The 14441-nt window shown below is 49.0% G+C and overlaps 2 protein-coding genes across 6 annotated transcripts in view; both read right to left on the reverse strand.

The window, feature by feature from the left end:
- Nucleotides 1-281: 281 nt before the first annotated feature.
- CA2H3orf62 (chromosome A2 C3orf62 homolog) lies at nt 282-6057 on the reverse strand. Of its 3 annotated transcripts, XM_045050121.1 has the most exons (4): nt 5813-6057; nt 5005-5425; nt 3981-4072; nt 2323-2850 (listed from the first exon to the last, which is right to left on the reverse strand). In XM_045050121.1, the coding sequence occupies exons 2-4, from the start codon at nt 5418-5420 to the stop codon at nt 2585-2587; spliced, it is 774 nt and encodes a 257-aa protein (XP_044906056.1). In that variant the 5' UTR covers nt 5421-5425; nt 5813-6057; the 3' UTR covers nt 2323-2584. The 3 variants fall into 3 exon arrangements, with proteins under 3 accessions (XP_023104550.1, XP_003982269.3, XP_044906056.1); XM_023248782.2 differs by lacking the exon at nt 2323-2850 and adding an exon at nt 282-681 and having other exon boundaries at nt 5005-6057; XM_003982220.6 differs by having other exon boundaries at nt 282-2850; nt 5005-6057.
- Nucleotides 6058-6305: 248 nt separating this feature from the next.
- The window catches only part of USP4 (ubiquitin specific peptidase 4), a 48751-nt gene continuing 40615 nt past the window's right edge, over nt 6306-14441 (reverse strand). For 2 of the 3 annotated variants that reach the window (XM_003982222.6, XM_003982221.6), the window contains 7 exons: nt 14083-14310; nt 12513-12583; nt 12132-12250; nt 11581-11730; nt 10439-10542; nt 7420-7508; nt 6306-7058 (listed from right to left, as the gene is read on the reverse strand). In XM_003982222.6, coding sequence (XP_003982271.1) covers nt 6897-7058; nt 7420-7508; nt 10439-10542; nt 11581-11730; nt 12132-12250; nt 12513-12583; nt 14083-14310 — 923 coding nt within the window. In that variant the 3' untranslated portion in view covers nt 6306-6896. Of the gene's footprint in view, nt 7059-7419; nt 7509-9677; nt 9862-10438; nt 10543-11580; nt 11731-12131; nt 12251-12512; nt 12584-14082; nt 14311-14441 lie in introns of those variants that run through there. The other variant, XR_002150977.3, reaches the window with a different exon arrangement.

Below are 14441 nucleotides of genomic sequence, written 5' to 3' on the forward strand. Positions count from 1 at the left end.
CACTCCCTGTACAAAGACACTGGGGGAGCGTGAATGGAGACCTAGAGCTTCTGGTACCGGGGATCAGGCGACTCTCCTGCCAAGGCCCTGTAAGTCCTCCCACTGTGGGTCCGGTTTCTGCTCCAGTTTCTGGGAACTGTGAAGGTCAGCTGTGGGCAGTTAGCTGGTGAGGGATACCCTCAGCTGGCTGGTGGAGTTGGGGGTCTTAAGAAGACATACATGTCCACTGCAGAAAAATTAGAAAATATGGACAAGAAAAAACAAGACAAAAACCCCTTGCCTTCCATAACAATGTCCTGTATATGCTGTGCTCGCACACATTTATACAAACTTGGGATCAATTGCACTTTCAAAAAATAAATACATTTTAAGTTTTGGAATAACTTTAGATTTACAGGAAAGTTGCAAAGACAGTTTCTATCTACCCTTCACCCAGTTTCCCCTAATGTTAACACCTTACATAACTGAGGCATATTTGTCAAAGCTAAGAAACTAATACATGAACTCCAGCCTTTATTTAGACTTCCCCAGTTTTTCCATTAATGTCTTCTTTCTGTTCCAGGATGTAATCCGGGATACCACACTGTGTTGTAGTCAGAGTGTCTTCACTGGTCTGTGACAGGTTTCAAGTCTTTCCTTGTTCTTCATGACCTTGACAATCTGGAGTGCTGGCCAGGCATCCTGCAGAACGTGCCCCAGTCTGGGTTTGTCTGACATTTAGTGTATGATTAGACTGGGGATGAGGGGCTTTGGTAAGAACACGGTAGAGGTGGAGCACCCTTCTCATTGCTCCCTGTGGGGGTGGAAGGGTCAGCCACATGACGTCACTGGTGGTGTCACCTTCATCACGTGCTTAAGTGCTGTCAGGCTTCTGCATAGAAATCTGTTTTTCTTTTTCCCTGCTCTGTTCCTTGGAAGGGACTCACTGAGTCTAGCCTGGCCTCAAGGGGTAGTGATGGGAAACAGAGTGGATTAAGCTCCGCCTTCTCTATGGGAGACAATCCACATCAACACTTCATATCTGAACTACACTGTGTTGAGCCCTGGCTTTTTTGGATCCCAAGTAGACCTCTCTCCATGCACACAGCCGTTCTTCACCTGAGCAGTACAGCTGAGGATGCTGTGAGCATTATTTTCATTTGCTCCTGTCCTTTTGGCTAAGGGAGAAGAAACTGGTCCCTAACTCCACAAGCGGTGAGTGCTTATTGAGGGTGCCATTCCCTACAGGGACTGAATGTCCTCTGGTTAACCTTGTCCTGCCCTCTGCCCCCCGCGGGGCAGTGGTGGTGGCTGCCTTGGCAGGGGAGGCCCATCTCATGAAGTGGCCAGAGGCTAGTGGTGCCATTTGCTCTGCTAAGGGGTGGGCATGCAGTCTCCACCTGAGAGCTCGCAGGAATCACCAGACCTGTGTCACCAGCTCTGCAGCCTGCCCTATGCTGAGGTCTCTAGCCTAAAAGATGGCCTGTCAGAGGGGGGCCCTTGGCCACGGGCCTTCCTTCCCGGTTCTCTGGGTTGTTTGGGCTTTGGGTCTTACAACAGCCCCTGTGCCAGCCTCCTCATCCCCATCCTTCCCATATGAGCCCAGAAGGCAGGCACTTCCCTGAGACTCAGTTTCTGGGCATCAAATCTTGCCCAATAGCTTATGTGTCCCAAAAGAACATCATGGTTTTAAGACATCTGCCAAAATAATTTCTGATGATGTCCTTGTCCTTTCTTTCCAGGAGTGTGGCTAGTGCCAGCCCTGTTAGGCTTTTGCTGCTATGCTGACCTCAGAGGAGCAGTGGGCTGGCTCCTCCTTCACTCCCTGCCCATCTTGCCCTAGCAGGGTCATTGCTACAGGGATTCTCTGTGGCCTCCAGGGTCTCCAAGCCTGGAGTGGGATGCATGAAGGTGGGGCATTGGCCCATGGGCAGGACCTATGCTTACCTTTTCATCCCATTGCCCTTGGCTGAGGGCCCAGAGGTCTGATGTGCAGAGTGTGGTGGGGAGGCCTCATGGGAATGTCCTGTCGGGAGGGGACCAGCCTCTCCAACATAACCATGAGGTCTCTGTAGAGGCCTTCAAGCTGAACAGGGGCAGGGCTGGGGGGCACTGATGAGAGGTTGGTCTAGACAGAAGGAGAGCATGGAGCCCATGCAGAGAACAGGCAGCCCTGTGTGGAAAGTGTGCAAGGGTGGCAGAGGGCCTGGGGCCACAAGTCTGTGTAGGCTGTGCTGGCCTGAGGGCTGGTCCCAGGGGATGCTCAAAGCTCACCCTGGTTGTGGCCCCAGTACTTACTTATTCAGGGGCCCATGGGAAAATAATACCAGGAGACACAGCAGAGGCCCACAACCCATACCCGCCTTGGGTACCGGATGTATTCAACGTCAATCAAAGACACATTTGAGATGTCAAGAAAAGTGAAAAACAAGTCAACAGTAAGAAACATTTCAAAGCAACAGAAAAAAAAAAGGGGGGCTTTCAGATCAAAAAGGGACACAACTAGAAGTTAAAGAGGGTGTGGTAACCCAGATTCTGCCAGCCCACAGTGACACTGATCACTGCCTGAGAGACAGCCTCCTGCTGGAAAGAACCAAAGCCGTCCTTACTCAATTTGGTATTTAAAAGAGGCCATCAAATTGTAGTCCTCTTCCAAGTCCAGCACAGTCTCGACGATACTGTGATCATCAAAAGCCTGCTTGAGGCTGCCAGGCTCTGCATCTGAGGCCTTCTGAGGGCTCTCATCGGAGAGCAGAGCCCAGGCCTCCTCCCTGAAGGGCGAGCCTCCGCAGTGGCCACACACACGGCTCAGCGCATTTTCAAATTCTAGCTTCCCAGCCAGTTCTTCAATAGCTCGGATGCTTGCATGGTCTTAAAAATAAGAACATCCAGCATTACAATTCCAGTGAGAGGCTCCCAAAGCCATTTCAGGCACAAGTTAAAAGCCACAAATGGGCACTCACTCTTCAGGGACTGTGCCAAGCCTGGCATTCCCGCCCTGAGGTGGGCAGGCTGCTACAGTAGGTGCCTAATTTTTAGATGGTCTCGATGCCCTCCCTCCCAGCTCCACATTTATTAAGCCCAACTACCTGCCAGTCCCCAAGGAAGGTGTAAGTGGGAGGACACAGAGATGCACAGGCTTGTCTTGGATCTCAGGGAACTCCCTGACCTGCAGGCATGACCAGACATAGTGTGAAAAAAATGCGAGTCTTTTGGGGAATCCAAATGCTTCCCGGGGCTGGCAAGGGTGTGAAAGATGGGGAGCCGAGGCAGGTGACTTCAGCTCCCCTCCTGGGACTACTGGAGGAGACTCTGTCCTCTCACATAGTGGGCTGGCAGGGGTCTTGCTCTTTGGCCTAAAGTGGGTATCCTCCCACCGGGCCTCCCTTTCATCCCCACAACCTGGAGACCCTTCCAGAGACAAGAGCTTCAGGCAGCCCCCAAGGCTATGCATGCCTTAATTAGGGGCTGTTGGTCCACTGTGCAGTGTCAGTCATTTAGAAATAGAACATACCAAAATAAATAAATTAGGTCATGCACAGTTCACACAATGTACAGATGTGTGTGTAGAAAAAAAACCTCTGACCGGATGTATAGCACTATGTTAACAGTAGCTTTCTTTGGGTACTGGAATTACAGGGGAGCTTTGGAGATCTTTCCTTCTAATCTTATGTTATCTACCCACTCCACCCTGACCCATCTTTGCCTATGTTCTTGTCTCCAGATCTAAGCTCAACCACCAAGTCCTGGGGAGCCACTGTCCCTTCTGTCCAGGGTTTCACTGTAACCAGACATTTATGAAATGACCCATCAGGCTATCGGCTCCATGAGGGCTCTATGCATAGAGCCTGCCCTGGCAAAACAAATCTACCATGTAGATGAATGAGAACTAAGACAGTGGTTTTTTGCTGTTTTGTTTTGTTTTAAAGACACCTGCTGACTCAGGAGCCTGCAAGGAGGACCTATCCTGAGGAGAGGACAGACCTGCCCTCTGTACTCACCGATCATATCAAGCAGATCCTTTGTGACCTCTTGGCTAGAATTGCTGAGTGGCATGTTTGAGTCAACCTTCAAATCTTTCTCCATATCTTTCCTGCAACCCCCAGGTAGGAAAAAAAAGAAGAAGAAGAAGAAGAAGAAGAAGAAGAAGAAGAAGAAGAGGAGGAGGAGGAGGAGGAGGAAGAAGAAAAGGTGGAGGATTAGAGCCTCTTTCAAGAAAATATCGTGGGGAACTCAGTGTTAGATAATCTTAAAAACAAAAATACACTGGCAACCTTAAATCAGCTCCTGTGCTATGTATACAGGACAACTGGAAACTGCTAAATCAGTGAAGTTGACTAATAACAACATCCTAATGACTCACAGGCATCACAGATAGTGCATTAATGAGTATGAATGCCCATATAACATTTGTAGAATTGAATCAACTAAATGGCTTCTTCTTTCTCTGCCTCCATGGAAGCCAAGATGGCAGGACCCTGAAGTTTCATCCCATATGGTCATCCTTTCTCCAAAGCAAGGTACCTAAAACCAGGCAGTTTAAACCTACCAGGGAGAAGGGTGCCTGACTGGCTCAGTCAGAAGAGCATGTGACTCTTGGTCTCAGGGTGGTGAGTTCAAACCCCACGTTGGGTGTAGAGATTACTTAAATAAATAAACTTTAAAACTACCAGGGAGAAAAAAAGGTCTAGGGGACATCTTAACCCAGTGATGGCCTAAAAAACCGGTGGGGTGGGGTGGGGTGTGGGTGAAGGGAGCAAAAACAAGGATGAAGGCAGGAAGTATCCATTCAGCCTGTCCCTAGTATGGACATTGTTTCTGCAGCATAAAAAATAAAGCATTTTAGAAATCAGGTTCTCTAACATTCACTATCCCTGTGGGACCTGCAAGGCAGTTTCTAGGACTAGTCTGATGGTCCTAGAGGGGAGGCAAGGCAGTGCTACAAATTCGATTTAGGGACTTCAGACATTTTCAGAAATGCGATCCCCCTAACTGTAACTTTTTACACTGGCAAACTGGAATCACCTTAGGCTGTCTTTTCTCCAGTTCTCCCCATCTCCCGCAGCTCTCCAAAACTGTCTTTCGGGTGCCCAAACGGAGGAATGCAGCAATACGTTTTCCTTACTGGTCAGAGGTTTTCTTTTCGCGCATAAAGCATGTGGCTTTGCATTCATTGGGGCATGGTTTGGAGCAAAGGCAGGGCTCTCTGTCTCAGAAGCACAAGGGACTGGAGCAAAAGGAGCCGGGGAGGAGGAGCAGGCTGCCAGCGGGTGCCTCCTGCAGAGGAGCCGGTGCACAGGGAGGGGGAAGGAGAGCGGCGGCGCGGTATCCTGCTCCAGCCTCTGCTGGTCTGAGCACTCCTGGGAATGACTGACACCTTCAAAGGCTCGGTCAATGGCTGCAGTCAGCTCCTTTCTGCATCTTCTCAGTTTTTCAGACATTTCCCCTAAAAGCGACCACGTCTTTATTATGTAATACATTGTAAATGCACAGAGCATCATGAGTATAACGTTACAGATGAAGTTGCAAACCACCCCTGAAAGGCGCATCTCCTGGAGCTTGATCCACGCCACAGGGCAGAGGCCACAGTAACCCACACTCCAGGTGTGGGGGGCCGGGGGAGGGGGGCCTTCCTCCCGTGCGGCGGGTGTGGCCCTTGGTTCTCGGGAGGAACCTGCAATCTGCCGGGAGCCCCAGGGACGCCCGGACCCGCCTCCCCCGGCTCCCGGCCCGCCCGCCCCTGCCGCCCGTCCAGTCATCTCCGCGGCCCCCTCGGCCCTCGCCAGCAGCCCGCAGCCGGCCCTTGGGCGAAGGTCCGCAGCCACGTCCTCACCCAGCAACGCCGCCACACCGCCACCCCGGCCAACGGTCGCCGCGCGTGCACGAGAACGGCGCTCCCGCTCCAAGGTTAAAGGTCAGACAAGAATGCCGGGACGACCACCTAGTTCTTTAAACCCATGGGGCTCAGAGGGGAAGCGAGCTAGCGGGATCCCCGCCTCCCTCCCCCACCCAGCGAGCCCAATGAGGACTGCGGGCGGGATGGCCTGGGGTTGGGGGGCGGGGTGTGGAGGGGGGCGGGGGGGGGGGAAGGACCGCCCAGAAGCCGCTGCAGGGGCGATCTCATTTCTTACCAAAGTTGGCAAGAAGGGAAAGGTTCCTGTTCTCCAGCTGACATGGAGAGAAACCGGATGGGCCACCGTACCCAGCAGTTTTGTGAACCGACTTCTTTTAAGTGAGATCTAATAAAAGCTCCACACCGTATCCAACGGTCTCAATTCATCAAGGATGGTGAGGGACATAACAGAACTGCTAGGTTCCACACGAGATTGCAGGGCAGGAGACCCCAACACCAATTCTTTTCATTTCATTAGGGGGAAGAAAGATGGAAATTCCAAGATGGCTCAAAGGGACACAGAAACGGGCTTCAGTGGCTAATTTTGAGGGAATTACAAACCCATCTCAGTGCACAGCAAGGGAGAAGGGGACAGTATCAAGTGAACTTGAGGCTTGGTTTACTGCGGGCAGACTGCTGGGGTGACCACTAATCAGCACCAGAATAAGAAATCCAGGAGCTCAGGGCAGCCTCCTGCATGTCTGTCTTCACGGCCACCATACTCCATTACTGTTCCTCTCCATTCTTTGGAATTCACAGGACTTACTCCACTGTGCACCCCCCACCCCCTACTTTGCAGCTCCACAGGCCTTACAAGAAATTTCTCACCACCTGCATAAAAAGAAAAATAATTCAGCCTCTTGACATAACCCTTCTGAGCAAACAGGGTCTTTTTTTTTTTCCTTCTGCTCATAAAAGGGAATTTCCTCATCTGGTTTTTAGACTAGAAGTCTCCAGAGTGTCAAAGCTGTTCTCCTGGGGGATTACACTGGTGCTGTGGGGTGGCAGAGTCACGGAGACAGCATCAGTTGGTGTCCATGCTGCAAGCCTCATCGTCCCCCATGCCCTGCTGTGAGCTGCTTGGGCTCGTCCCTCCCTCAGAGGATCCAGAAAAACTGATGAGTGAAGGTGTCTTATAAAATTCATCATCTCGACGTTGGTAAAATAGCACGTAAGCTGCTTTTGTCTAAAACACAAGAGGGGAAAAGTTCATTCACTGGTTGGAATTACCACCCATTCTCCCCAGCTTTTCTCTCACTGTTCAAAACCCACTCTCAGGCATCTGCCATTGTGCCCTATGCATCCATGCACAGAGGCAACCATGAAGGTGACTGTGCCCAGAGTGGGGAAAGGCCAGTGCCCTATGATAGAACCCAGACGAGAGTCCAGCTTCTCATTTAGGAAGCGTCCCAGAAGGAATGGCAGTCAATTCTTTCTCCACCACACCCAGCTCCCACTGTCACATCAGGATGACCAAATAACCAACCAGCCCAGGAGACTCTACCCATAAAGGTAAGATGAGGAACCAAGTATTAGAGCCTACTCACCACTATCTGATCCTCGGAGGCCAGGGACACATTGCTATCATCAAAATAATACCATTTCCCGTTCAGTTTGTTCTTCGCGTATGCGGTGTCTGCCAAGTCAACAAGAAAATACCTCTAGCAATCACCAGAGAACTAATCTGGCTAGTTTATTGCACTGAACAATAAAACTCTAAAAAAATGAAACAATGTTCTCACTCATATGTGGAATTTAAGAAACTTAACAGAAGACCATGGGGGAAGGGAAGGAAAAAATAAGTTACAGAGAGAGGCAAGCCGTAAGAGACTCTTAAATATAAACAACAAACTGAGGGTTGATGGGGTGTGTGGGGGGGGGGGGGAAGGGAGGGAAAGTGGGTGATGGGCATCAAGGAGGGCACTTGTTGGGATGAGCACTGGGTGTTGTATGTAAGTGATGAATCATGGGAATCTATCCCCGAAACCGAGAGCACACTGTATACTCTGTATGTTAGCTAACTTGACAATAAATTGTATTTAAAAAAAATGAATAAAACAAAACAAAGACCCTGAAATTAAATTTATAGGTAACAACCAAAAGTCAACTACTTTTTTTGAAATCTATTCTTTCTCAAAAAGGCTCTGAAAGGGTAAAAACGGAGTCATCAGGGACCAAGGCTTTAAACTGTAATTTTGGAGGGTATCTGGGTGGCTCAGTTGGTTAAGCTTCTGACTTCAGCTCAGGTCATGATGGGTTCAAGCCCTGCATCAGGCTGAGTGTGGACAGCTCAAGAGCCTAGAGCCTGCTTCTGTCTGTTTGTCTATCTGTCTCTCCTCCACCCCGCCCCCTCCCCACACTACTTGTACTCTCTCTCAAAATTAAAACATTAAGCAATTTTTTATTAAAAAAAATAATAATAGGGGTGCCTGGGTGGCTCAGTCAGTTAAGCATCTGACTTCGGCTCAGGTCATGATCTCATGGTTCACGAGTTTGAGTCCCATGTCGGGCCCTTTGCTGACAGCTCACAGCCTGGAGCCTGCTTTAGATTCTGTGTCTCCCTCTCTCTTTGCCCCTCTCCGCCTCATGCTTTGTCTCTCAAAAATAAATAAATGTAAAAAAAAAAAAAAAATTTTTTTTTAAACCTGTAATTTGGGGAAACTAATCCAAAAAAATAGAGAAACCCAGTATTAATCTTCAGGATGGCTGTTAAACCATAGCCAAGGGACCCATAAAAGAAGCTGATACTTTTAAGATTTAAGCAAAAATCGCTCTCCCCCACTTGGTTCAGGGAGATGGCTACTACTGCCTCTTCCGGCCTCTTAGAGCCTCTGGGGTAATCCCAGTGAGGGACACTGGGTTTGCAGAGCTGGGATGTGGACAAGATGACTCACAGTTTCAGAGAAAGATCAATCTGAGTCCAAGTTGGTGGCTGGATAACAATGCCTCACGGTGATCTAAGCATTTACCACAGCCAACACTTCCTGTCTTGATTTTATACTATTCCCCAGCAGGATGTGTTTACAACAGCAATCCCAGCAGCAATGACCAATTCCCAGACTCTATGAAATGACAGACTCTAACGGAGGACTGGTTACTAGTCTCCAACTGCCGCGTGACTTTGGGCCAGCCGTTTAGCTACTCCTTATCAGAGTGCCTGCACAAAGTGGGGGCAAAGAACATAAGGAAAAGGTGCCGAGGGCCTGTTCCCACTGTCCATGCTTGGCGTAACAGCAACAATGGTGGTTCTCGATCCTGGAGTTCCAACTGTGGACCCAATGTGGGTTCACACACCACCAGCCTGAGCTTATGGATGAGAACACTGAAGGATACGGAGGCTAAGAAAGTTGCTCAAGTGGTATGTTTATATACTAAAATAGCACTTAAAAGTATCATTTTTTTAAGGTAAATTCATTTGACATTTATGAACACAGATACCAAAATTAGTTTGGGGAGGAAAAAAGTTGCAGGAAGTGTTGCAGGGTATGATGTGATCAGAGGTCACCGATAGCCATTCCAGTCAACCCCAATTTTCAAACAGGCGCGGTTTTTATTTCCCAGCCTCTCCTACAGCTAGATGTAGCCATGTGCCCAGTTATAGCCAATGAGATGTACGTAGAGGAGTTAAGGGAGATTTCTGGGAAGCTGGCTTAAAGGGGAAGGTTGTGCCCCTTTTCCTCTTCTTCTGATGGCCTGGAATGTAGACATGAGGGCTGGACACTGAGCAGCCGTCCCAGCCATGAGGTTATACAGTAAAAAAGGAGGGGCAGGAAAGCAGACTGTTGGACCAACAGAAAAAGCTTACCCGTACAGGGGAGAAGACTGGGGCTTAGGGCAGTTCTGTAATCTGCTGTGAATATAAAAGGAACTGATATCTCCCATGGTGTCATCTCTAGGGTCCTAACGTTGGGTGTAGTGGCAGTTGGCATGGTGCAGATGCAGCAGAAACAGGAGGAAACCCAGCTCTTGACTTCAACATCACTAACACCCTTCCACAAACAACAAAATATAAGTCTTTTCATTATAAAAGTAAACCTACACATTCCAGACATTTTGGAAAATAAAGTAGAGCAAAGGGAAGGTTTCCTCGTTTTGCTTTAACGTAATTGTGGCACTAGTTCCTGCAATGACGCAGGCTGAACACATCACAGGCATTTCCCCGTGATCATTAATTTTATTTTGCAACGGCTGTACACTCTTCCATCAAGTGTGTGGACAGCAGTGCCAACTGTGGGTCAGCAATCCTGATACGAATTTTTCACTGTTATAAACAGGTGAATATCTTTGTGCATAAAGCTTTTTCCCAATGTCAAGTACTTTCCTCAGGATAGATTCCCAGAGGTGGGATTATCGGATTCAAGAATACAAAGACAAAAAAAGAAAAAGAAAAAAAAAGACAGAATGGAGAAGCAGCAGTTTGGACCAAACCTGAAACCTTGACACTGGAGGCGTGAGGTGCTGTGTAAATAAAGTACTTAGGGCAGTGCGTGGCACACAGGAAGAGGCTGGTGAGAGACTGGCTGAGGGCATTTCAACATCTCGGAGGAAGCAGATGCCAGTACTTACAGTGGCCAACCCCCATGGCTCCATAATGATTAGACACGGCAATGAGGTCGTACACATAAGGCCTTGCTGACAGGTCACACACAAACTCGGACATGTTCAGAGCTCTGAGCACAAAACACAAAAATGGCCTTTAATACATTAAACTCAGAGAAAGAAGTCAGAGTAACCCAGCAATCCCTTTTATGCAACAGGCTAAAACATAGGAAAGCACTCAAAAACTAACTGCAGAAGGAAGGAAGTGAACAACAGGCCACAGCGGCAGGGGACCCAGGGTCTTGTTCTGAGCACCAAGATGTTCAGGCTGGAGAGAAGTCGCCTGGCTAACTCTGGCCCCAGACCAGGCGAGGAAGGGCTCTATGCACAGACGGGAGGGCTGCAGCAACTATGTAGAAATGGCTGTCAGTATCCAAATTCTAGCTGGTGCCATAAAAATTTAAGCTAAATGCCAAAACAGGTCCCAGAAAACTTTTCCCCCCAATATTTTATTTTGAAAATTTCAAACATAAAGAAAAGTTGAACGAACTTTACAACAAATACTCATGCAGCTACCACCTAGGTTCTCCCACTGACACGTCTATACTTCATTGTCTATCTACCTCTAGTCCCACTACCTGGGAAACACTCTAAAATCTGCATTTTGTGGACAAACTCTTATTTGGTTGACTTATTTTCCTGCGTCAGTTATGCTCTGCATCCTGGGACCTGAGGACACTAGTACACAGCCAGTCCCACTCTCTACCCGGGGACAGGACAGGACAGGAGGCTCTGCGTCCCCACCTGCAGCCCAATTCTCCTCAGCAGACTATGCTCCAGTTACTTTGTAGCCCTGTTAACGAGACTCGGCCCTGCATTTGTGCTGTCCAGCTTAGCCCAGGCTCCCTGGGACCAATGACGGATGAGATGACCAGTTCAGTCAGGTGGCAGCAATGATCAGCATCAACCTGAACCTGGGAAGGGCTTTTGTTGGAGAATCTTTTCCCCAAACGCGGGAGGATGGGGAGAGGGGGTGAGCCAAAGTCTAAGGGCCCAGACCCAAGCAAACATCCTAATGCAGAAAAGTCTTTGGTGGCAAAACCCTTAGCCAATCAGTGCCTAGGTTTCTCGCCTACTTTTTAATTTTCCTAAGAACACTCAGGACCCACCTGACGGGGAATTCCACAACGGTGTCGAGCTTATCCCTCCAGTATCTATTGTAGGAGAAACGCTTGAGGTGGACCACCAGGATCTTCGGCAAGGACCACAGGTCAAACTTCTTTGTGGCCTGTTGATGCTTCTTACAGTTGGGACAGTACCTGCAGAGAAAAGAGAAATCTCCACTTAGCGGGGAGCCGGGGAGCCAGGGAGCCAGGGCCACCTGGGCACCCAAGCATGGAGGCACAGCCACAATCCCCTAATGTCTTTTCTTGCACTCAGCACGGGCTGCTTCAGTGCAGCGTGTGAGCGTGTGTGTGTGTGTGTGTGTGTGTGTGTGTGTGTGTGTGTCTAAGCCACCTTCCTAAATAGGAAGATGGCTTTCTCAGTCTGGAAAACACAATTTGCACAGAGAGACTGTGACATAGGGACAGCCACGTCACAGCCATGTGATAAGAAGTGACACATCTCCTCCCAAAAGGGTTTTTTGTGTACAGATGGCCCCAGCAGATCTCAGTCCAGGGTGCACGGGTGTCCCTGCCCAGACTGGGGTGCCACGTACCAGGGGTCATGCTCCCCAAGGGTCTCCATGGTGGTGAAGAGCTCGATGCAGTCTCTCAGCGCCACCGCGGTCTTCTTCTTCTTCTGAGGCTGCAACATGCTCACGTGCTTCTCATAGGCCTGTGGGGGACAACGTGTGGACTTCTGTTGGGAAATAAGAGTCCTAACCCCATTAAGCCACAACCTCCCAAGCTCTCATCCCTGGAATATAATGCACTTTCTGGAGCCTCTGAACATATAATGACAAAATCTTTAAGTGCTTTCCATTCTCCATCTGAAGTAGAATTTGTCAAATTGCTGGGGAACCGGGGTGAGTGACCTGAATACACAGCCAGAGCAAAAGCCAGCATGTACCACTGACCAGGAGTCCCCAGTCACCTACCTCAGATTCTTGCTCATCATAATAAAGGCTCCGGGTCTCACTGTCCCAATCGATGGCCAGTGTGGATCGAGCTGTGGAGGAGGACCAACGTGTCACTTATAACTGAATAGCCAGCAACAGGAGAGGCTCTTCAGGTGACAGGAGTGACAAGAAAACACTCAGGCTTCATCATCAACACCTGCTCACCTATCACCAGCCACTGCCAAGAGCAATGCTTTGCCTTGAGCCAGCCTACTCTGAACCCCGGGACCCCCAAAACCTTTGGCAAAGATTTCCTCAATGTCACAGTAAGTTCCAAAGGCTCTAACTATATAAGGATACTGAAAGAACATAGATCAAGATGAAGTTACAGCAACCAGATTTACCCTCCCACCTTAACCCATGAGAAAACCTGACAAAATAATAAAGTGGTTTTGAAATGAGGGATATTAGGCGGAGCAAGCGTGCTATCCCCAAGGGGAGAAAAACAAAAAAGGTGATGCCTAGGGGCCCCTGGGTGGCTCAGTTGGTTAAGCGTCCGACTTCGGCTCAGGTCATGATCTCACGGTTCGGGAGTTCGAGCCCCACGTTGGGCCCTTTGCTGACAGCTCAGAGCCTGGAGCCTGCTTCGGATTCTGTGTCTCCCTGTCTCTGCCCCTCCCCTGGTTGCTCTCTCTCTCTCTCTTTCTCTCTCTCAAAAATAAACAAACATTAGAGAAAAAATTTTAAAAAAAGGAAAAAGATGATCCCTACACTGCCCAGCTCACTGCCCGCACTTTCCAGGCCACAGCTTGCGAGAGAGGGGGAAGGAGACGGAAAGATTGAAGAGGAGAGTCAAAGACTAGAATTCAAGAAGCTGGCTAGAATATGCAAGGCCTTGTACAAGAGGAGGCGGCCACACAGAGAGGAAGGAGCTGCAGGGACACAGAGAGAGAGATAGACACAGAGACCCAGAAACACATTGGTAAAGCTGTTCTTGAAACCAATTTTTTAAAGAAATGTAACAAAAAAGAAAGAGCGAAAGGACAGTGTGCTCATTTCTTTGCCAATGAAGGAGACACGGAGATGCTTCTAGGCAGGGGTCTTCACCGTCCTCTTGTGCTCTCCGTACATCCCGTGTAGGTGCCTCTTCTGTCTGCACATCAGCCCCTATTACAGGCTCCAGCTAACAAACAGCCTACACAACCCATGACCATGGGTCACATTTCATGAGTAGTCTTATGGAACAAAAGAAATCAGCATTTAGCCAGCCTCATTAAGTGACATGGCTCTGGCAAAATGCTACCAGAGGTACGAGAAGTGTTAGCAACCCAGAGCGAAGGTCCTGAGGGTGGTGGCAGTGAAGGGAGAGCTCACTTCCATCCAAAGTCATCAAGGGCCAAAGAGAAAAGCCTGACAAGATGGCCAGGGCAGGAGGGGTGAGGTCTCTGAAACTAAGGAACTTTAAGCCAAGGACCACACAAACATCTGTTCCTGGAGTTACAGGAAGATGGCAAAAGCCCAGTGCAGTGAGTGCTGAGCGCAAACGGGATTTTCAAATGGATCCTAAGCCCCCAAATGCCCAGTTTGAAAAGTCAAAGAAAGTGCTTACAATTGAGTTTAAGTAGTTTTCCATCAGTTGCAAGGGAATTTATATCAGCTGTTCCGTAGGAGTTCACGAGGCTGAAGGTAAAAAGCCTTTTCGGGCAGGACTGGCCTTTGACCTTCTTTTGGGTGGTCTCCCCGCAGTCATTTCCCAGCTCGTCCTCCCCACTGCCTTCTGTGTCTGAAAGTTGCTCTCTGCCTTCGTCCTGATGCTCCATTTCTTCTTCATCTTCTCCTGACATACAATGAAAACCAATGTGTATATAAATTGCCACCATTTTGATGTTGAAAATTTTACTTCATGTTTAACTACAGTGCTTCCTTCCAGATTTTGTCCTGTTTGTGTGAAACTACACCTAGCCCTTC

The sequence above is a fragment of the Felis catus genome, chromosome A2 (genome assembly GCF_018350175.1).
Source record: "Felis catus isolate Fca126 chromosome A2, F.catus_Fca126_mat1.0, whole genome shotgun sequence".
In the NCBI taxonomy this organism is placed as follows: Eukaryota; Metazoa; Chordata; class Mammalia; order Carnivora; family Felidae; genus Felis; species Felis catus.